The sequence below is a fragment of the Chlorella variabilis genome (assembly GCF_000147415.1).
Source record: "Chlorella variabilis unplaced genomic scaffold CHLNCscaffold_16, whole genome shotgun sequence".
Classification (NCBI taxonomy): Eukaryota; Viridiplantae; Chlorophyta; class Trebouxiophyceae; order Chlorellales; family Chlorellaceae; genus Chlorella; species Chlorella variabilis.
The window spans coordinates 1,067,660-1,087,556 of record NW_005435072.1 but is presented as its reverse complement, the minus strand read 5'-3'; the positions used below and the strand labels follow the sequence as shown (position 1 = coordinate 1,087,556).

At 62.2% G+C, this 19,897-nt stretch overlaps 4 protein-coding genes across 4 annotated transcripts; 1 reads left to right on the top strand and 3 right to left on the bottom strand.

Moving 5' to 3' along the window:
• Positions 1-3,505: 3,505 nt before the first annotated feature.
• CHLNCDRAFT_58489 (hypothetical protein) lies at positions 3,506-6,193 on the bottom strand (the record flags this gene model as incomplete). Its single annotated transcript, XM_005845749.1, has 9 exons — positions 3,506-4,094; positions 4,239-4,351; positions 4,461-4,642; positions 4,777-4,900; positions 5,010-5,165; positions 5,316-5,407; positions 5,499-5,576; positions 5,683-5,766; positions 5,933-6,193. 9 exons carry the CDS (start codon positions 6,191-6,193, stop codon positions 3,850-3,852), a joined length of 1,335 nt encoding a protein of 444 aa, XP_005845811.1. The 3' UTR covers positions 3,506-3,849.
• Positions 6,194-6,631: 438 nt separating this feature from the next.
• CHLNCDRAFT_53648 (hypothetical protein) lies at positions 6,632-9,413 on the top strand (the record flags this gene model as incomplete). The annotated part of the gene is made up of 10 exons (XM_005845861.1): positions 6,632-6,728; positions 7,099-7,266; positions 7,389-7,502; positions 7,632-7,833; positions 7,944-8,080; positions 8,203-8,307; positions 8,438-8,530; positions 8,656-8,792; positions 8,919-9,210; positions 9,352-9,413. The coding sequence occupies 10 exons, from the start codon at positions 6,632-6,634 to the stop codon at positions 9,411-9,413; spliced, it is 1,407 nt and encodes a 468-aa protein (XP_005845923.1).
• A 328-nt stretch (positions 9,414-9,741) lies between these two features.
• On the bottom strand, positions 9,742-11,228 carry CHLNCDRAFT_58487 (expressed protein; the record flags this gene model as incomplete). The annotated part of the gene is made up of 3 exons (XM_005845748.1): positions 10,565-11,228; positions 10,322-10,430; positions 9,742-9,804 (listed from the first exon to the last, which is right to left on the bottom strand). Exons 1-3 carry the CDS (start codon positions 10,960-10,962, stop codon positions 9,742-9,744), a joined length of 570 nt encoding a protein of 189 aa, XP_005845810.1. The 5' UTR covers positions 10,963-11,228.
• A 1,911-nt stretch (positions 11,229-13,139) lies between these two features.
• On the bottom strand, positions 13,140-18,890 carry CHLNCDRAFT_58486 (hypothetical protein; the record flags this gene model as incomplete). Its single annotated transcript, XM_005845747.1, has 10 exons — positions 13,140-13,798; positions 14,021-14,089; positions 14,700-14,911; positions 15,066-15,217; positions 15,765-15,852; positions 17,165-17,288; positions 17,478-17,625; positions 17,789-17,872; positions 18,018-18,137; positions 18,276-18,890. The coding sequence occupies 10 exons, from the start codon at positions 18,888-18,890 to the stop codon at positions 13,755-13,757; spliced, it is 1,656 nt and encodes a 551-aa protein (XP_005845809.1). The 3' UTR covers positions 13,140-13,754.
• Between the last annotated feature and the right edge of the window lie 1,007 nt (positions 18,891-19,897).

Sequence of the window (19,897 nt, the reverse complement as noted above, 5' to 3'; positions counted from 1 at the left end):
GGAGACGCCGGAGGGTTTTGCATGGTGATCGCTGGCGTAAGCCGACTAGGCAACTCCTGCAGGTCATTCTGCCCTGCCTGTGTGCCTGAGAACTTCTGGTGCTTCGCTGTCATGCATATGCAGACCAGCACCGCAAACCTGCTGCTCCAGACGCCCGCGAGCAGCGGGGCGGCGGCCATGAGCATCAGCCCGACCGAGTTCTCCATTGCGTCTGCCAAATCCGGCCCCTTCACCTTTACCGTGACATTGTTGCAGCAGCCTGCCAGCATCGTGACAGTAGAGCTTACAGCTGGTGGGTTAATCAGCCTTGGCTGTGCTCTGCACACCAGTTCAGCAGCATGCCAACCAGGGCACAAAGCGGCCCGCACTGGTACTGCGGTGATCAGGTGCTTGAGATGCCATGCATGCCGCCGCCCTCCTGCCTGCTGCAGATGCCTCTCGAGGCTCCCTGCAGCCACGCAGCCTGCAGTTCACCCCAAACAACTGGAAGCAGGCGCAAAGCGTGAGGCTGACAGGTGGGGGATGCGCGGCATAGGGCAGCAGGATGTGCCCCGCAGCCCCTGCCTTGCAGGGCAAAACGCAGATGGAAGATGGCTGCTGCAGTGCCACCAAACTGACGCTACAGTACCCCGTGCCCTGCTTGCAGTGTTCCCCTTCTACAGCACCGACAGCAAGCCAATGGTGGTGCGTGTGCAGTCCGCCTCTGCCGACTCACGGTTCAAAGCCGACCAGGTGCGTTGCGCCTTCTTCTTTCTGCCCGTGCTGGATACCACACCCCTGCTTTGATAGACTGCCGCTGCCCACAAGCGGAACATGTACCTGCCTTGCATCGCATCCCTTGAATGACCCCTGCACCAACCATGCCCATCCCAATTAACCCTGCCCTGCTGCACCTCCCAGCTGCCCCGCCTTCCCGTTGCCCCTCCTGCTCCTGGACATGCAGGTGGCAGTGACCCTGTCTGACAGCAAGGGCGACACGCTCAACTATCCCAAGGTGGTGCTTGAGCTACCCTTCACCGAGCAGGGCAGTACAGGTGGTGCAGGCAGTACAGGACAGTACCGCGACGACTACAACGTGGTGTGCGGCGCTGCTGATGCGGACTCTGGTGGCGCACCGGTGAGCACATAGCGGCCATGGGTATGTCATGCCCTACATCAACATGGTAGCAGGCCCTGAACCCCTAGTTTCCCCCGACCCCTGCCTGCCATGCCTCCCCCGGCTGCTGCAGGATGTGGTTTATTACTTCAAGCCTGTGGCTGACTGCACCGTCACTGCCTCGCTCTGCGGCAGCGCCTCGCTGGCCAACACCTTTGACTCCCGCCTCTACATGCTGGCCGATGTGGACAGCGGTGGCAATCTGCGCGCCACGGCCTGCAGCAACAACGCGTGTGGCATGCTGCCCTCCCTCACGGCAAGTGTCGAGGCACGCAGTATGACCCTGCTTTCTGGCTAGCTTTGCGCTGGCCCGGAGCTGGACACATTCCTGGGTCATTTGTGCAACGCTGCGCTGAGTGTCCTTCCCTCACGTACTCCTGCTTTCAGGCCTCTCTCAAGGCTGGGGTCGGCTATGCATTTGTTGTCGATGGTGTGGCAGGTGCCTCGGGCCAGTACAGTTTCAGGTGTGGCGCTCACATGCACATCAATCAGCTGCTGTGCTCGACAGGATGGCAGGCAGTGCCACAGCTGGCCAACTTTGCTGCCACTGACTGCCACCAACGCCACCTTGCCTGCTGTGGTGCAGCATCACTACTGCCGGTGGCGAGGGAGTGCGGGGCGAGCTGCCGCCTGTGACGCTGCACAGCGCATCTGCCACGGTGGCTTCGGTGGGGCCGGATGCCTCGGCACCTGCAGCCGGTGAGTGTCCTGTTGCTGCATGGCTGCAGCACCTTCGCTGAGTGTGGAGCTGTGTTTTAACAATGGTGATACCTGCCTCAATCTCTGCCCGGTTGCGCAGATGCCGCACAAAGCGCCGGTTCCGGCACCGTCAGTGTCCCCGACAGCATCCACACTTGGAAGCTGGGGCCCTGGAGCGCATGCTCTGCTGAATGCACGCAGGTGAGCGTGCTTGGCTTCTGACGAGGCAGGCGACCCATCACAATTTTCAAGTAACTGCCTTTGGATCCATTTTGGGAAGCTTGCTGCTCTGCTGACTTGCAGCTTGCCCTACCATTATTCACGCTGCAGACTCGCACGGTGACCTGCACCGATGCCAGCACCAACACCCTGCCTGATGCACAATGCCACGGCAGCAGCAAGCCACCCGGCACACAGGACTGTGCCGACTGTGTCCCTCTGGCCAACAGCCCCACTGGTGCGACACCAAGCCCTGCCGGCAGCAGCATTGGCGCTGCTCCTGCCAACCCCACACCAGCAGTGGCTACCACCCCTTCTTCTACTCCTGTAGCCTCTATTCCTGTGCCCTCAACCGACGGCGGCACCGTGACAAACACTGCTGCCAGCAGCAGCAGCAGCAACATGGCAGTTATCATCGCTGCCTGCGCTGCTGGCGCGGTGTTGGCACTGGCGGCTGTGTTGGCTGGCTTCCTGCTGTATCGCCGGAAGCAGCGCAGACTGCAGCAGCAGGAGCACCTGCCGCCTGGACAGCCTGTTGGCAAGTGGTCCTCAAAGGAGGGCGGCGAGGTAGACGTTGTGCCTCTTCCGAAGCAGCTAAAGCCCATCGCCACGGGGCGCGGCAGGACGGCGGCCGCCGCCCCGTCTGCTGCCAGCCCAGGCCAGCGACACCTATCGGCGGCGGCTGGCGCTGCAGCTGCACACCAGCTGCACCAGCAGCAGTCGGGGGCGGCGGGCACCTATATGGCAGCAGTGGCGCAGCTGCAGCAGTATGCACCAGAGTATCATGTGGTGCACATGCCCTCGCCAAGGTTTGCAGGTGGGTAGCAGCTCAACATGAATCGTGCTTATTGACCACCATTTCCCATACATATCGGCATTCGTTGCCCAACACACCCTCCTGCAGTAGCTCCTCTCCACATGCAATCTTTGTCCTGGGCTCCCCTTGGCTGTCAATGCAGGCCAGGACACCGGCTCGCCGTCAGGGGTGCGCCGCGCACTGCGGCAGCGCTCGCCAACGCGCCGTCCGCGCGACGGAGCTCGGGGGACACCAGATGCGGCGGCGGCGGCGCAGGGAGGCAGCGAGCACCGTCTGGCCAGGAGTAGGAGCGGACATGGACAATAGGCATGCACACTTATGGGTAGGCGGTTAACGAGGATGTTTGTGAGTGAGATGCTAGCTAGTTTAGCGAGCGCAAATGCTGGCAGGTGGCCTGGCCGATGCTCCCTTTCCCCGCTTAATCTTGGTGGGTGGTGGACCAGCCACACAGTTTTGGCATTCTCTGCACCTTCTCAGTGTGAGCTTTTTGATTGGCCTGATCTGGGCCTCTTGTACAGCCCTTTCTCTTCCTTCTACCACCTCTCATGTTCGACCGGGCTTGATGCTTTGCATGCTTGACCTCTCATAGTGCATACTCCGCTCTATTCAGCAGGTGTCCAAGTTGTTCTTACATGTAATGTAACATGTAGAATGGAACAGATGCGAAGCAAAAGCGAAGGCTGTACATGCCCAGCATGATGGAACAGGGTGGCGGGCGAGTGCTGTGGACCGAGGAGCAGAAGGAATCGTTGGGACGTCCTAAGAGTAGCCGAGGAGACGCCGGGATTGAGTGCTGATACGTATACGTGATAAAATGTGTCAAACAGCTATAGACCCACCGGGAGGTATGAAATGAGGGCCGTGCAGCAGCAAGCACGTGGCCCTGATGGGTGGGACCGTCGGGGCGTTGTTGCCTTTGCGTGGCTGCCCCAATCAGCAGAACAACTGGTGCAATGCTTCATGCCTTGACGGCAATCTGGGCGCCATTCGAGTTGGCGTTCACGGTGTCAGCGGGGGCTGCGCTGGGGATCACTTCGTACAGCAGCTCGGTGGCATTCATGGCACCCTCAGGGGCCTTGCCCAGGGTGGCAGGGCCATGGGTGGCCTCCAGCTCGCGCAGGTTGGCCTCAATGGTGCGGGCAATGGTCTCCAGCGGCAGAATGGTGAAGGGCTCCTCAATGCTCACGCCAATCTCCTCAATGCCTGCAACCGGCGCGGGTGATAGTATGCTCAACAAACTGCCAAGTGGTGGGTGGGTGGGGCGTCTCACAAGCTGGCTTCGAGTCAGCGGCATGCACTGCCAGGATACGTGTGCTGCTACCGCAGTAGCCGGCTGCAGCTGCTCACCCAGCAGCAGGAAGGAAACAATGAAGGTGATGGGCAGCATGGCCCAGCCGCAGTTGTCCCACAGAGTGAAGGGCAGCAGGGTCAGCCAGATCATCATGAAGCGAGAGGTGTGGCTGCAAAGCAGGGAGGCAAGGGAGCAGGGCGGGTGGGCGGGTGATGGCCAAGGCGGGCAACAAGCCACGCAGGTCTGTGCCTCAACACGTGAGAAGACGGGGCCCTCACCGGGTGTAGGACAAGGGCACGGGGGTGCGCAGGATGCGCTCGCAGCCACCAGTCACATCCGAGTATACGGTCAGGTTCTCGTCCATGCGGTACGCAGCACCCGCGGGAACAGCGCCATAGCTGTCACGGTTGCTGGTGACGGCTGCCGGCAGCTGCGCCTGCTTGATGCATGCAGTCAGCACCTGCAGGAAACAAAAGTCACAGACAGCAGCAGTAAGCAGGAGCAACCGTCAGCTTTGGGACCTTATATAATTTGTGCATGCATTCGCAGCTGCTGCCAACAAAAACCAGCCATGTCACCAGCACCACAATGCACCTGCATGCAGTAGTTGGGGCGGTGGGTGGAGGCAGCCAGGGCCTTGACCTCCTCTGGCTTCAGGATGTCCTTCACCTCCTCCTCAATGTTCTCGCCAGGGCGCAGGTGGCACATCAGCGCACGTCTGCAGCACGTCAGGAGCAGGGTGATTGAAAAACAGCGGGTGAGTTACAACACGTGCACAGGCCAGATAAGGCCAGGCCAGCAAGCCGTGAGAGCAGCCGCCAACTCACGGGTAGGCGATGCTCCAGCGGACCAGCATCGAGCGCAGCTCAGGCTGGGAGTAGGGGACATAGCCCAGAGCCTGGCGGGTGAAGTCGCGGCTGCGGTTCACCATGGAGCCCCACATCTTGCGCGCCTCATCCCACCTCTGGTAGCTGGTGTTGGTGCTGCGATCAGATGGTGGGGGGCAGAGACAGCAGGACAGGAGGAATTGAGTCGAAATGGGCTCGAAGACAAGGACTTGGTTCATGGACTGGGAGAGCAGATTCACCGGCATCAATCAGAGCGGCGTGTTAACCTGCTGAAGCAGCGCTCACCGGAACACCAGCAGCAGGGACAGGGCGAAGGAGGTGAGGCCGAAGGGCGCGTTGGTGGCCTTGAGGTCGGGCACATCAGTCAGGTAGCCAGCCTGCGGCAGACGGCACCAGGCGTGTCAAAACTCGGCAGCCTAACCAGTAAGTTGCTGCGTGGAAACAGGGTGGAAGCGGGTGGCAGCTCACCTCTGCCAGCGTGTGGTAGAGGGCCACGCCGGTGGCCAGAGTCATCACATAGGCCAGGGGCTTGGCCAGGCCTTGCACCTGTGGCAGCCAGGGCAGCAAGCCTTGGTGAAATTTGCAACATACACAACATTAGCACCTGTGGGCATACACATGCAAGATGCGATAGCAGCCAGGCCCTGCTCACAATCTTGGAGTCTCCCATGCCCAGCACGTGGCGCAGGTAACGGCTGGAGCTGCGATGGGTCTTCCAGCGCTCAAAGTCAAACACCTGCACGTGGGAAGCTTTGTGTTGGTGAGTTCGGGTTGGAGACGTTGGTGGACAGGCAACTGGGCCGGCAACAGAGCTCTCTTTGCGTTCAACACCACTTGGCATACTGCCTGCTGTGCAGATGTGGCGGACAGTAGAGGCCGTGTAGGCCCAGCCTGGCACGCACCGGGCGCTGGAACTGGCGGTTGTACTCCTTCCACTCGTCGGTAAAGTAGGGGTGCGGCTGCTCCCGCTTGTCGGTGTTGGCCACAGCTGAGGTGCGCAGAGCCACACCGCGGCCGCACCGGTTGCAACGGCAGGCAGCGGCGTGATGGCGCTGGGTCAGGGCGGCCAGCCCCGGCTGGCGCTGGCGCAGCTGCGCCGCCAGCGGGCGCTGCCCGGCGGCGGGGCGTGCCAGGGCCGCGCTGGGGGGCGCGGCCGCCCCCATTGGCTTTAGCAGGCTGAAGGAGCTCATCACGGGGGGTGGGGGCGGGGTCTGGGACTGTTGGAGTAGATGTGGAGGGGAGTAGGATCACAGACCGTGAAGACTGGTGGCTGAAGCGGTGCCAAAGAGGGCCAGGTGGTGTCGCAGCAGCTATGCTGTGAAGAGACAGTGTATGCATGCAGCAGGTCGGTGGTATAGGTGTGGGGCATGCGATGCGTGGTTGCCATGCAGGACAGCACGCCGCAGCATGTTATTGGAGAACTTTTGGGAATGTCAAGCATCCAACCCCGCTGCTTCGGTACTCCAGTTTGATCATCAACGACACCTCACATTGCAGCCATGCCCCTCGCCCTGAGCTCTGCCACCATGCGCACCACCACCTGCGCTTGTTGCAGCGGCGGTGCGCACAAGGCCACCGTGCCTCGCGCTCACCGCAGCAGCATGCAGGCAGCATGCAGGCTGAACTCTCGCCGCCCTGCGCAGAAGGCCGAGGCACGCCGCCAGCGGCTGGTGTTCACCCACGCCGCCGCCACCGAGGGTGAGGCTGGGCAGGGCCGTTCTGCGATCTCTAGCACGCCGCAAACTCGTTCAGCGCCCCAGCAGCAAGCACTTCAGGCAGCGCAGAATGCAAGTGCACCTTTGACTTGTCGCCAGTGCCTGGTCCACTACCACCCCGTCCGTGGGAGACACGGCGAGGGCCAGGCTTATGCCCCCCTCTGTGTAACAGCAAACATGCTTGACCAGCTCTCTGCCAGCATGCCAGCCAGTTGGGGAGGGATGGGATGATTTGTTTGCATGGAGTTGCTCTCAGATCTGCCACCTGGCCCCGCTTCTTGATCTTCAGATGCATCTGCCCCCCCAACATCGCATCTCTGAACCCTCCAAACCCCACACACCATGCCCTGCAGCCGCCACCGAGGGCGAGGACACTGTGATTGAGGCCAACGGCAAGATGATTGTGGTGGAGTCTGATGGCACCATCATCATCGGCGGCCCCGAGGCTGTGGCCCGTGCCTCCGCCAGGAGCGAGGCGTTGGAGGCAGCACCCGAGTCGGCCGAGGTCGAGTACCTGACTGGTGAGCTAGGCTGCATGGCCTGCCTGCTGGCCATGCATGTTGGCTTGAGGCAGTCGGACCCTCTGCATGCATGCATACCCACACATGCGCTGGCTCGTCTATTGCTCTCCTTCCCCGTCCAGGCCGCGCCAACGCCGTGCAGAAGCACTTCCCCTCCTCTCTGGGCGCGGACGACTTCATGCAGCGCGTGGAGATGGCTCTGTACGCCTTTGGGTTCACCGGCGACAACTCCATCGGTGAGGACGGGTCGCACTGTCGGCATGCCTGCATTTCATCTCCAGATCTCTCGCTGTCTAGTGTCTGGGCAGCTGCCCCCATTCCCCCTCCTAGCTCAAACAAAATTGTACTGTCAACCTGCCCCGCAGCCATGGTGAACCTGTGTCGCGACGAGGTGACCCTGACCCTGAAGCACCGCATTGAGGAGACCTTTGGCTCCGCCTTCTCCACCAACGGCCTGGGCGGCGTGCTGACCTGCGGCGTGACTGGCATGGGCGCCGGCTTCAGCCACTCTCCTCTGTGCAGCAGCAACAAGGAGCGCTATGTGTTCTTCTCGTTCCCCCACATCAGGTGGGCGCGGGGCAGCTGGCTTGGCGGCAACGTGCATGCTCAGTCTTTCTGGTGCTGTTTCGCTGTAGCTGCCGCATCCTGATTCATCGTTCCCTCCTGCCTGCCTGCAGCATCAACGCCAGCGGTGAGGTGGGCCCCATGTCCCGCCCCGGCCGCCCCGGCCAGTCCTGCGCCTGCGGTGCCCTGATCAAGGCCACCAACGAGATCAAGAGCGAGGGCCTGACCTGCAACTGCAAGATCCCCGGCGGTGAGCCATGGGCCGACTGCATGCTGGCCCATCTTGATGCGCCTTGCTTGCTGCTGTGTGGCAGCCTTACACATTCTCGTGTGATCAGCTGCTCACACAGCTACCCAACCTTACACCTGCAGTGCACGATGCTCTGGACCCTGAGATGAGCATTCTGAAGCAGCGCATTGCCCGCCGCCTGAGGCACGAGGGCAACACCGACGAGTCTGTGAAGAACCTGTCCCTGGGTGGGTGCCACAGCATGGCTGTGTTGCACCCACCCACATGCTGTCCAGTTCAACGCCCTGCTGCCTGCCTCACCAATTTGCGTATTCTCACGTGCTGACTGGTTGCTTCCCCACCTCTCTTCCCTCACAGTCGACATCACCAAGGTGGCTGAGCGCACCATCTCCGACGATCTGGAGTTCCTCATCTCCAAGACTGTCAACACCGACAAGGCCGACTACGCCGGTGAGTTGATGTGCAGCCTGGCGTGCAGCCCACGTGTTGTACAGCTGGCTGTGCCACGCAGCTGTGCCGACCAGAGTTCTTATGCCTCTCCCCGCTTTGCACTGCCCTCCTCTCCTCTGCTGCAGTCGTCACCGGCGTGCAGATCCACAACTGGGCCAACGACTTTGAGGATGCCTCGCCCAACATGGAGTTTGTGGCACCCACTAGCGCCTACGTCGTGGTCGATGGCGTGAAGACCCACCTGGACCTGACCGCCATGCCGGTGAGAAGCACGGGTTGCCAGTGTGTGCCCGTCAGCCTCTTTCCTGCTGGATCTGTTGTTGTTGAAAGCGACCTGAAGTTGGCAAACTGTTTCCAACTCTTTTCTGCCTTGTACACCCCGCTGCAGCCCATGACCCCGCGCCAGATGCGCCTGGTGGCCGGCCCCGCTGACGTGTGCAACCAGGGCGGCCAGACCATGCTGCGCGAGGAGGAGGCTCCGTACGCCTTCGACTCTAAGGATGCGCGCCGCTCCCAGAAGGCGCGCCTGCAGCGCTACCTGTCGCTGATGAAGGAGGAGGGCCTGGACGGCACTGGCGCCACTTCCGTGCCCAGCTGGCAGTCCAAGATCGTGAAGGGTACCCCTGAGCGCTGCGCCACCGCCGACAACTCCACCATCATCGACAGCAGCTTCGCCGAGAGTGAGTGCCAGCTGCCAGGTCGCGGCCTCTGTGCCGCCTACTATGTGCGTTGCGTGGTCTGCGCATGTGCTGCACAAATCTTTGCTCTGTCCACGCCGGTTGCTGACCCGCTTCCTACCCCCATGCTGCGTCCTTCTGCAGACGCCGAGCTGCGCAAGATCTGGGTGCAGCTGGAGGAGAAGTACAAGATGCCCTCCAACTGAGTCTGTGGTGGTTGACTCCCCTCTGCCCCGCATGTCGCCGCCTACGCCGCGCCTCACCCCCGAGAGATCTGCTCATATTCTAGCACTTCTGCTGTTTATTTCACACGTTCACACATTTTTGCTTCTTGTTTTATACACGTATCTGCCATGCAAGGTCAACACTTGCCCAGCAGCATTTGGTGGGCATCCCTATGTCGGTTAGGTTCAGTCTGCCAGTCTGCAATACATAGCGGTGCCTGTATCCGCCATCCTTCTCGGACTTCCCGCCATGTAATAACGCACGACCAACCACCAGGAGGCGCTGACCACCACAGGAAGGTGGGGCGGCTCACGGGCACTTGATGCCAGCCTTTGATTGGCACTCCGTCTTGCATCGGAGCAGACACTCAGCCTGCAACAGGGGCAGCCAGCACACCATCAACCCAACACACAGATGGGAAGGAAGCAGCCTGTGCCGCCCAGACGGCAGCAGGGCATGCCGCAGCTGGCCGCCTGCCCACCGGCCGGTCAGTTGCCCGAAGGACGCAAAAGACATTGTCACGCGGCGAGTAAACTGCTGTGGTGGCCAGCATGGTAGCAGTGCTGTTGTATGTGCCGTAGACGCTTTCAAAAGGCACCGCATCGGAGGGGCCCCGCCCAGCGTTGACCGACTTGCACACAGCAGCCACTCCCGTGGCTTTGTTGGTGGCTGCACACCTCAAGCTCTGCCACCCGGTGCAATTTGCATATTTCCAGTCTGGGGCATCCACTGCCACGCTTTTGAGGAAGGTCTGCAGTGCTGTGTCGAGCTGCGCCACATGCACATGCATCTGCACCGCAGCTCCAGGGCAGGCATGCCAGGTGTTCAGTGCAGGCGGCGGGCAGCCAGCTTAGCACAGGCGCAGCCCCACAACAGTAAGATAGCGCACCCACTCCTCACTGTGCACCTGATGCATAGTGCGGCGTTTGGTGGCGTTGATAGCAAACGCCTTGGTCCGTTTGGCCTGCGTTGCCCGCACAAGGCTCCATGCCTGATCCCTGCAGGTAGCACCAAGCGGATGCGGGCGTGACAGGCGATGGGCACAGTCCTGACCGGTCAAGCAGGGCGGCCAGCTGGTCCAGCGCCCCACCCCTCGCCGCTGCGTGCGCCGCCGCATCACGTGTCAGCTTACCAGCTGTCCTCTCTTCCGCACTTAGTGGTGCGCCACTCCTCGACGCCGCGGCAGCCCCTGGCAGGCATCACCAGTATGTGGTCGTATTTCACCACGGTGGAGGCATTCGGGGGCACGCCGGGCTTCCCAGGTGTGCTGAAGGACCACAGCTTGCCTGCCCCGGCTGCAGGCTGCGAATACGTGCGGTAGAGGTAGCAGGAGTTGCAGGGCGTGTTGTTCTTGAAGCCACAGTCCTGCGTGGCTGTGGCGAGGACCACGAAGTTGCTGTACGCGGGCCACTGTAGCTTGCCGTTGACGGTGTTGTTGGTACAGGCCGCCGCAACACGAGCCGGCGCGACGAGCACCACCAGTGCCAGGGCAATGGCCAGGGGGTGGGCACCGCCAGCAGCCATAGGCATAGAGCGAGGGGCGAGAGGGAGCGGGCGGCGTCGCCGCAGGGCGCCAGTGGCGATCCCACCGGGTGGCGCTTCAGCTAGATACAGCGCCCGCAGGGCTCTCAGGTGACCGATCCGGCCCAAAGGGAGCCTAGGTAGCGTCAAAATGAGGCTTGATGAGTCCCGAAAGAGAAGGGACGCGGGGCAGCGGCCCGACACACTGGCTGGGAGGAAGTGTGAGGCAGCGCTCGAGATAACACGAGGGCAGAGGGGCCAAGGAACGCTGTTTGTCGGAATGTGTCGCTCTGGCAGCAAGGACCGCCATCTGGTGCAAAGCAGGGTGGAGCAGGGAGCGGGGCTTCCAGCGATTCCTGACGAGAAGCTGGTAGCAAGCATCACAACTTTCCCCCCGGGCGGTGACTCTCACTCTCCTCTGAGTTCCTGGGCCGCGGGGCGGCGGCGGCGGCAGCGGCATGCACGACCGGTTTGCCATGCCTGGCGTGCCGATCAACGGCGGTCACCCCAAGCTATCCATTTGTTGCTGGCCACCAACAACCACCCAGGCTGTTATTAGACGGCTGTTGATGCAAGCCCTCTGACCGCGACCCTGTGCAACAGCGCCCACAGCGGCCGTAGCGCCCAGCGGGCACTACTACCCATCTTCATAAACGAAGATTCCTACCTATTGCTGCCTATCTTTGCCTATTACGTCGTGAATCACAACTTGACAGGTGCACAATGCAGGCCGCTCAGGTGTCCTCCAGGGCTTTCGGCTCCCGCCCCAGCCTGGCTCGCGCTTCCCGGGTGCAGGTGCGGCCTTGCAAGCCTGCCACGAGTGGCTGCCAATACCACTTTGCCTGTGGGCAATGCAACAATCAGGCATTGCACCATGGCGGCCGGCGCCCCGGGCCGCCAGCCTGCCCTCCATGGTGGCCGCAGCTTGGCAACAACAGCGAGCGTCCTGTGCCCTGCAGCGCCTGCGCGTCCAGGCCGTGGTGGTGCTCGACCACACCAAGCTGTCTGCTGAGCAGCAGGCCTTCCTGGAGCGCAAGCGCCGCGAGTCGAGCGCTTCGCCCAGCCCCGCCCCCCGGGTGAGCAACATGAGCACTTCTCCCAGCCTGCCGAGTCACTCCTCCAGTGCAGTGCCCTGCAACCGCACCCAATCGCTTACATCGCCTCAAAGATGTGCCTGCCCTCTCCCCTTTCCCTGATTCTGCCCGCTGCAGGGTCTCAGCACCACCCCCGCCGCGGGCCTGTCGGCAGAGCAGCAGGCGTTCCTGGAGCGCAAGCGCCGCGAGTCCAGCGCTGCTCCTGCCTCCGCTCCCACCCGGGTAAGGCACAGCAAGAGCAGCTATTCTGGAGGAGCAACCCCACGTGTGATGACCTTCTGCTGACGAGTCCGCTCCTGTTCTCCTCTTTTGCTGCTGCAGGGCCGCAGCGCTGACTCCGCCTCCCGCGGCCGCAGCAGCAGCACCGCCCTGTCCAGTGGCCTGTCCGCCGAGCAGCAGGCGTTCCTGGCCCGCAAGGCCTCTGAGCCTCGCAGCCCCTCGCCCGCTCCAACGCGCGGCCGCAGCTCCACACCTGCCCGTCCCTCCTCTCGCACCCCGACCCGCCCTTTGGGCAACAGCGCCTCGAGCTCCTCCCTTGCCTCCTCCTCTTCCTCCTGGGGCGCCCCTGCCGCCGCCTCCTACCGCTACGTCTCCGTCGACGAGCAGGCCCGCCTGTCCGCCGAGCAGTGCGACTTTCTGGAGCGCAAGCGCTCTGGCGGCCGCTAGGAGGCTGTCGAGACGAAACCTGGGCGGCTGTTGGCAGCCTGGTTGTGCTTCGCCCGCAGCCTCTGCGCTACATGCTCACCTCGGGTGTCACACCCACTTGCGTGGTGGATCAGCTCATTACTTCCTCCCCTAGAGGAGCCGTTTGTTACCTTGTGCCCAGCTTGTTTCCTTAATGAACCCATCCCCTGCCTGGCAACAATGCTGGTAGGCCTTGCAAACCCTCGCTACACAGTCAGCCCCTATTTTCCCTGCCCTCCAATGACTGATCAGCCCCACCCTTTCATTCTGCCACATCATTATTAGCCCTGAACTGCAAAGCTCTGTGCCCCCAGATTCTTCAATGCACCAGCATGCGTTGCTACCCACCCTTAGGAGCAGTTGCAGCTAGTAGTTTGACCTACAGCCGTCACGTTTGGAACTGAATTTGTTCGGAGCTGTTGCAGACGGCGGAGGTGTGTTTGCCTCCCGCGGTGGTGTAAACGAGTAATGAATGGTTTGTGCCTAACAAATAAATCGGCGTGGGTGCACATGGTGGAGAGACGGTTGTAAAGTGCCTTGAGCAGGCTGTGGGTGCAAATGCGCAGGGGAAGCGTTCGGCACGAGCGTTCGGCACGATTGGCACAGGTCCTGCAAAAGAGGAACACAAATGATGGAGGAAAAGGGGGTAAAGCAGGGCAAGAATCTGAAAGCTGTAGCGAGCAGGTACTGGAGTGTGCAATTGCAATTGAGGCATAAGGAGCCCTCAGATGATCCAACAAAAAGGATGTTCTTCATGCTCTGAGCAGGTGGCGTCTGCCAAGGATGGCTCGGGCAGACGAGGGTAAAAGAAGCGCAGGCCAGGGCGGCAGCCAGTAAGCTTCTATTTCTGCGCACGCTTATTGAAAGAAGCAGCATGGCTGAAGAACAGATGGGGGGTGACCCAAAGACGGCCGCTAAGAAGACTTCCAGAAAAGGAAACAAAGAGTGTGGGAGGGTACAAGCTTGCAGGCACACAACGTACAGGAGGTGGCAAATGCGAGGCGCCAAGAGGCGGTGGCAGGTTCACAGCTCAAGAAAAGAGAAGCCTGCGTCGCTGGGCAACCCGCCTGCAGAGTAGAGGGCACCAGAGGCCACCAGAGGGCCCAGCGGCAGCAGCTGTCCTACTGGCTCCTGCTGTTGGCGGCAGGAGCGTCCGGCAGGCAAATGCTGCTCCACTGCCGCCAACGGCAGGTGGACAGGCTGCATAGGATCCGGCATCGATGGTGCAAGGGTGAAGGCTGCAGGTGGCACAGACTGTCCCTGCCCTGCCCCGACACACCACATCGTACCGACGTCCAATGACAGCGGCGGCGGCTGCAGCACCCGCGACCCCAGTTCCGCAACATGCTGGTGGATGGCTGCACCACAGGCAGGGAGGCAGCAAACAGGAAGGCTCAGCCAAGCAGGGGCAGCGGACAGTTTGCGAAGCGTGTTCACAGGCTGGTTGGCCTGAGCACAGTAATGGCAAACAGGCTGTGCATACAGGCCAGCAGTTGCTGCACACTCGCCTAAAAACAGGTCCACCTGGGGACAGAAGGCGTGCGGGAAGTGCACAGCAAAGCCGCCTGGCCTGCAGCCGGAGCAAGGCCCACGCCAGATACGAGAACAAAGCGACCGCGCAGCACAGGGAGCAGAGAGGCACAAGCCGTCTACAAGCAAACACTGCAATTTCACTGCGTGCAAGATGGGCATGTGCCGGGCCTTGCTGTGCATGCCAGGCTTGCAGGCTCACCCGCTGCTCCAGATGGGAACCCGGGTGACTGTGCTGAAGGTGAGCGAGAGCATGGGGTCGGCAGGTCCCTCCTGCCAACATGCCACCGCGCCCGCTGCACCCACATGGAGCAGCCGTGGCGGCCATGCATGAGCAGCATGCAGCAGCAGCGCAACACACTTTATGGCATGCGCTCACACGGTAGCACGTGGCGGACATGCGCAGCAGCAGGGTCGGGTGTGGAAGTGGCTGCTTACCGGATGCATAGAGTGTCAGCCGCACCGCAACTGGCGCTGGCTTGCTAGCCGACGTGTGTGCATGCTGCCCGGTGCAATCCTCCGAATCTGCTGCCTGCTCTTCCTGGTTGCCAAGCATCACCGCCTCAGCCAGGCACGACACGCTGTGAAGAATGCCAGAGGGGTCGTCAGGGAGTTGCAGCATGATGCGGGGCAGCACGCCCAGCACCGCCCTACAGCACAAGAGGAGGCAACAGGGGGCGCAGTGTTTGCCACTTGACGCCCGACTCCGGACCCAGCAACGCTCATGCAAGCAGGCCCACCCCAAGATGCGCCTAGCAGGTAGCTACCCTGCTGGCCTCGAGCTGCTCAGTCGGCTTGGCGCACCTTTGGCCTAAGCTGGGCGTGGCCTGCTGCGCTCGCAGTGCGCAGTGCAGTGCCACCATTCTGTCGGCTGGAGTGCTGCACACCTCGTCAAACACCCGCTGCTGCAGCTCAATCAGTCGCTGCTGCTGCGAGCCCGCTGCTGGCATGGCAGCCTGTGGCACACAAAAACGCGATAGAAACGCAGTAGGCTACGTACAGCCTCAGCATGCTGCCTGTGCCTTGCATGCAGTGGCCGCAGCAACTCTCAGGAGAAGGCAAGCCACACGCCACAGTCACTCGATCACAGCGTAATAGAGATGGGTTGAAGCCGCCTACCTGGGGCGCCTCCTGCTCTGCTGGGGCGGGCTGCAGGGCACGATACTGCTCCAGGTGCGTGACGGCCGCAGGGCCTTTCGCAACCAGCAGGGGCTCAGTAGAGTCAAGCTCAGCCACCCAGTTGGGCCACTCTTCGACTATGGCTGGTTCCGGGAAACTCTGGGACAGCTGCAGCATGGCACGGCCGCGAGGGACTCAAAAGCCCCAGAAACGCAGCCTCGGCAGGCAGCAGCAACTGCAGCGGCAGTGACAGCAGCACCATCAGCAACCAGCAGGGTGGCAGCGGACGTGGCTTGCCTGGGCCAGAGCCGGTGGCGTGGGGAGCGCTGTAGCTGAGAGGGAGGGCTCTGAGGCGCGTCGCCGCAAGCGGCGGGGTGGGCGCACCTCGGCGCCGCTGCTCTCCCCACCACTAGGCAGCCCGGACAGCTTGCGTCGCCGCCTGTACGCCTTGCAGTGGCATGAGTTGCATAACCTGCATCCGGGGCAGCAAAAGTCGGCTGCGTGTGGGCCATGGCGGCGGCGTGCAAGGGCGGGGAGTAGCGGCGGCCGCCAGTGCTCTCCATCCCCTCCCTCCCTGCTGCGCTCTTCAACGGCTCTAGGCCGTGAATGGCCTTGAGAGGACACCCTCAGGCGCCAGAACAAGGCAGGGGCCGCGGGCAGCGGGCCAAGGCCTCGGCATCACTTTGAGTTGGGCCCACTGTGTGGGTCGCTTCTGAAGCTGCTGGAGACGTGGACGCCGCATTGGTCACAGCCGTCCTCCTGCGGTGGATCAGCAGGCCCTGATTAGTTACTTTGCAGCTGCGGGCACAAGGGGACAGTTCTCCCTCAATTGAAAGCCTCGACCTGCACAAGCAAATACAACGCTCACCGAATACACCTTCCGGCCCTTGCAGGGGCGCGAGGAGGCCGCCAGCAGCTCAGAGTCCCCGTTCACGCTGGCGGTGTTCATAACTACGGCGCCATGGGGCTGTGGAGGGAATACACTCCTCTATGCCCTCAGGATGTAGCTACACAGATGTCTTGAAGGCACAGAAGCTATAGGGGAGAGGCGTCCCGAGAAGCTGGGGGGAAGTGCTGCAAGGAAGCTGAACTTCAGCAGAACTCAAGAGGTAAGGTTGTCTCCAGGCGAGAATAGTTGTGAGGAAGGCTGGGTGCAGCTCGTGGCAGAGACTCGATCGTGGTGTGCAGTACCTTGGCGGCGGTCGCCGCCGCCCAGCTGGCTCCGAGCCTCCCCTACCCCCGCTGTGCCGCATCCATGCATGATCTTGCCTCCTCTGCTGAATCGGCTCGTCAGTGCTTCCTTGGACTTTATCCTTGAGCCACATGCACATGTAGTAGAGGCACCACAACCAAGCGGGCATGCCGACGAGAAGGCAGCAGCACTGGCAGCCCCACGGCGCGCATGAAACCCACCTCCAGATGTCGTTTGCCTTTGCTGCGCACCCAGACACTTGTGCCATGTCCTCTGCAGCCGCCAGGACGCTGGAAACCTCGGCCAGTCAGAACGAAGGGTGAGACAACCTGGGCGGCCTCTGAATCTGAGGCCTCCCTCTGCGGCAGGACTTGCGGCATTGAACAGGCTGAGGACTGGACGGCACGAAGCTTTGTGAAAGAAAATTTGATCTAATTGCTGGTGCACAGTAGTGCTCTGAAACTGATCAAGCTATAGCAGTGTGCCGAAGAAAGAATACAAACAGTCAGCAATGAATCATGCAAGTTGAACGAAAAGCGGCAGCTCCAAGCTTTGGCTGCCCTACTATGGCTGCAGCGCAGTCCATGCGTACCACACCACGCCAAAGAGTGCTGTGTCCAGGGCAAAGCGCCCCACTGCTGCTGCCCGCTGGCGCCGCCGATTTGCTTTCACGTTCTTGCCGCCAACCAAATCCTGGAAGCGCAGGTTTGCCCCCGCTGCAGGATGCAGCACCGGCAACAGCAGTGGCACAAACAGTGGGCAAGCGGGTGCACGCAGGTAGTGGGGGCCGCGGGGCAAGCGCTGGGAGGACGTCGGGTCTGCTGCATGGGCTAGTGTCTCTCCTCTCCTGTGCACACGCTGCCCGCAACTGCTACATGCAGCAACCTCCCCAGCTGCCCACATACCTTCATCGTGTGTCAAGGCGTAGCACACGCCGCGCAGGTGTCCCTTGCCAATCACACCCACCACCGCACAGGCGCCATTGACTGCTTTGCTGCGCTTCAGCGACCAAGCCAGGTACAGGTCCCTCTCGTGCACCAATGGACCAACCAGCTGCAAGTAGCAACCGGGGCAGAGCAGAGCAAGGTGCGCCACAGGCAGCAGGGGCAAATGATAACTTACAGGCAAACAATTGACCAGGCAGCGAGAAAGAGGCGAGAGCATGTGCTGCTGAGGTTGGCATGGGTGGAGAGGGCCGCAGCAAAAGCCAGCCCACCTCGGGGTATGCCTCGCTCAGCTGCTGGAACAGCAGGCTCACGCCATCATCGTCTTTCAGGCGCTCTACAGCCGCCACATCCAGCTACATCCAGCAAAAGGGGGCATGTGTGGCAGGCAGTGAAAGCAAGCTGCCTGGCGCAGCCTGCCATCCCGCCGCTTGGTGGCAGTGGCTGACGACGTCTGGTGCGAATGGAGACCACCGACAAAGCTGCAGGCAATGTGTGCACCTGCTGTGCGGCCAACATGCCGCCTGCCAGTTCCTGGGCCAGGCGGCCCCGCTGCTGCCAACTCAGCGCGTCCCAGGCCCGCTGCAACGTGATCTCAATCGGCCGGTCTCCCAAGACAAGCTGCAGGCGGTACAGAGGGGCATGGAATCCTCGCACGAGGCTCGCATTAGGGCAAGCTGCATGAACAGCCAGCTGCCTCCGCAAAAAGCAGCGCAACAGGGAGCCACAGGAACATGGCAGGGCAGGCCACTTCCGCACCTGCGCACTGAGTGCCTTGGCCCCCTCCCGCGCCATCACAAAATCCGCCCCGCCCCGCACGCCCAGCCTGCCCGACAGGCGCGCAGATACGCGGCCCAGCACCAGGCGCAGCAGCAGGGCGCTGCTGCCGCCCAGCCCCATGCTCCGTTTGAAAGCGGGCAGCAGGCTGCCCTCCCTCAAGGCTCGCGGGTTGCTGCCTCTGCTGGCGGCGGTGGCGCTGCTGCTGCCGGCAGGCTCCTCCTCGCCATCGCTCATGCTGCTGCCGGCGCTTGACAGCGACAGCGCCGCCTGGGCCTGCCCCTGCTGCGACCCCTGCTGCCGCGGCTCGTCCATGACTGCCTGACGAGATCGGCACAGCTCAACCACCACTGCATCTGGCTGCACCGCCTGCACCACGCGCCGCACATCTTCTGCCGACCGGGACGACACGTGAGAGGTGCCCACCAGGTAGAGCAGCTTGGGCTCCTGGTAACCATCGCTGCGGCGCTCGCGATACTCGGCCGCCCGTTCTAGAGCCACCAATGTGCCTGCACGATGGCGAGCATAGGGGCATGCAGGCAGCGTGCGTAGGGGCATGATGTGGACAGACAGACCCCCAGCGAGCGTTGGGAGCATGGGGCGGCAGTGGCGGGCAGCAGCAAGCGCACCCTCCTCTACCAGCGGCAGCAGCTGGGGGTGCAGCCGCCCCACTAGAGCAGCCGATCCTTGTTGCAAGGCGCGATGGTCGTAGCTGCTAGGTGGGCCCTTGACGGGAGGGGCCGTGCTGCCAGCCAGGCTGGTGGCAGAAGAAGACGACGCACGACACAAGTGGGGCAGGCACCGCCGCCGTCGAGCTGGCACTGCGACGCGCCGGTCTGCTGACCCCGCCGTCTGCCTGGCCACCTCAGCCTGGGTGCGGTGTGTGTTGTTGTTGCAGCATCCATATGGTCCTGGGTGCAGTGTGTGTCTTGCGCTCATTCTACTGCTTGTGCGTGGAGGCCCACCACCTGCTGTGTGTTCACTGCATGTGGAGCTCAACATCAATTGATTGAAATTGCGCAACGCTCTACTGTGAATGCCACCAAGCAGGGCAGAGCATGCTTAGCACGGTGCCCGGTAGCGGCCCCAACCATTGATCTGAGCCTCTTGAGTTGCTGGCCGACAGCTCGTGAATCAGCAGGCCCACAACAATCGAAACGACCAAAGTTGGGGCCATCGCACCCTGTCGGAGCGGCGTGCCAGGCGGGGAATCAGCACTCGGTAGCGGGAGGGCGATGCATGGCCTGCGGTGTGGGCTGCCGCTAGTGCTGCGCCTCCCCCTCCCATCCCTGCCCAACCCTCAGCGCAGCTTGAGCAGCATGGCGATGCAGCTAGCAGCACCTTCAAGAGTGCTGGGTTTGCAGGCAGCGCCCCAGCCGCCTGTGGCCTGTTGGCAGCAGGCGCCGCCATCGTGCCCATGGCCCCGCCAACGGCGCGGTGCCTGGCACAGGGTTTCAGCCAGCAGCAGCCTGAGCAGCAGCAGCCCGAGTAGCGGCGGATTTGCAGGCAGCAAGAGCAGTCAGAGACAATTGCACGCTGCAACAGCAGCGGGGTCGGCAGCGCCAGGGGAGGCGACGCCGCAACTAGCAGGGCCGCCTCAGCAG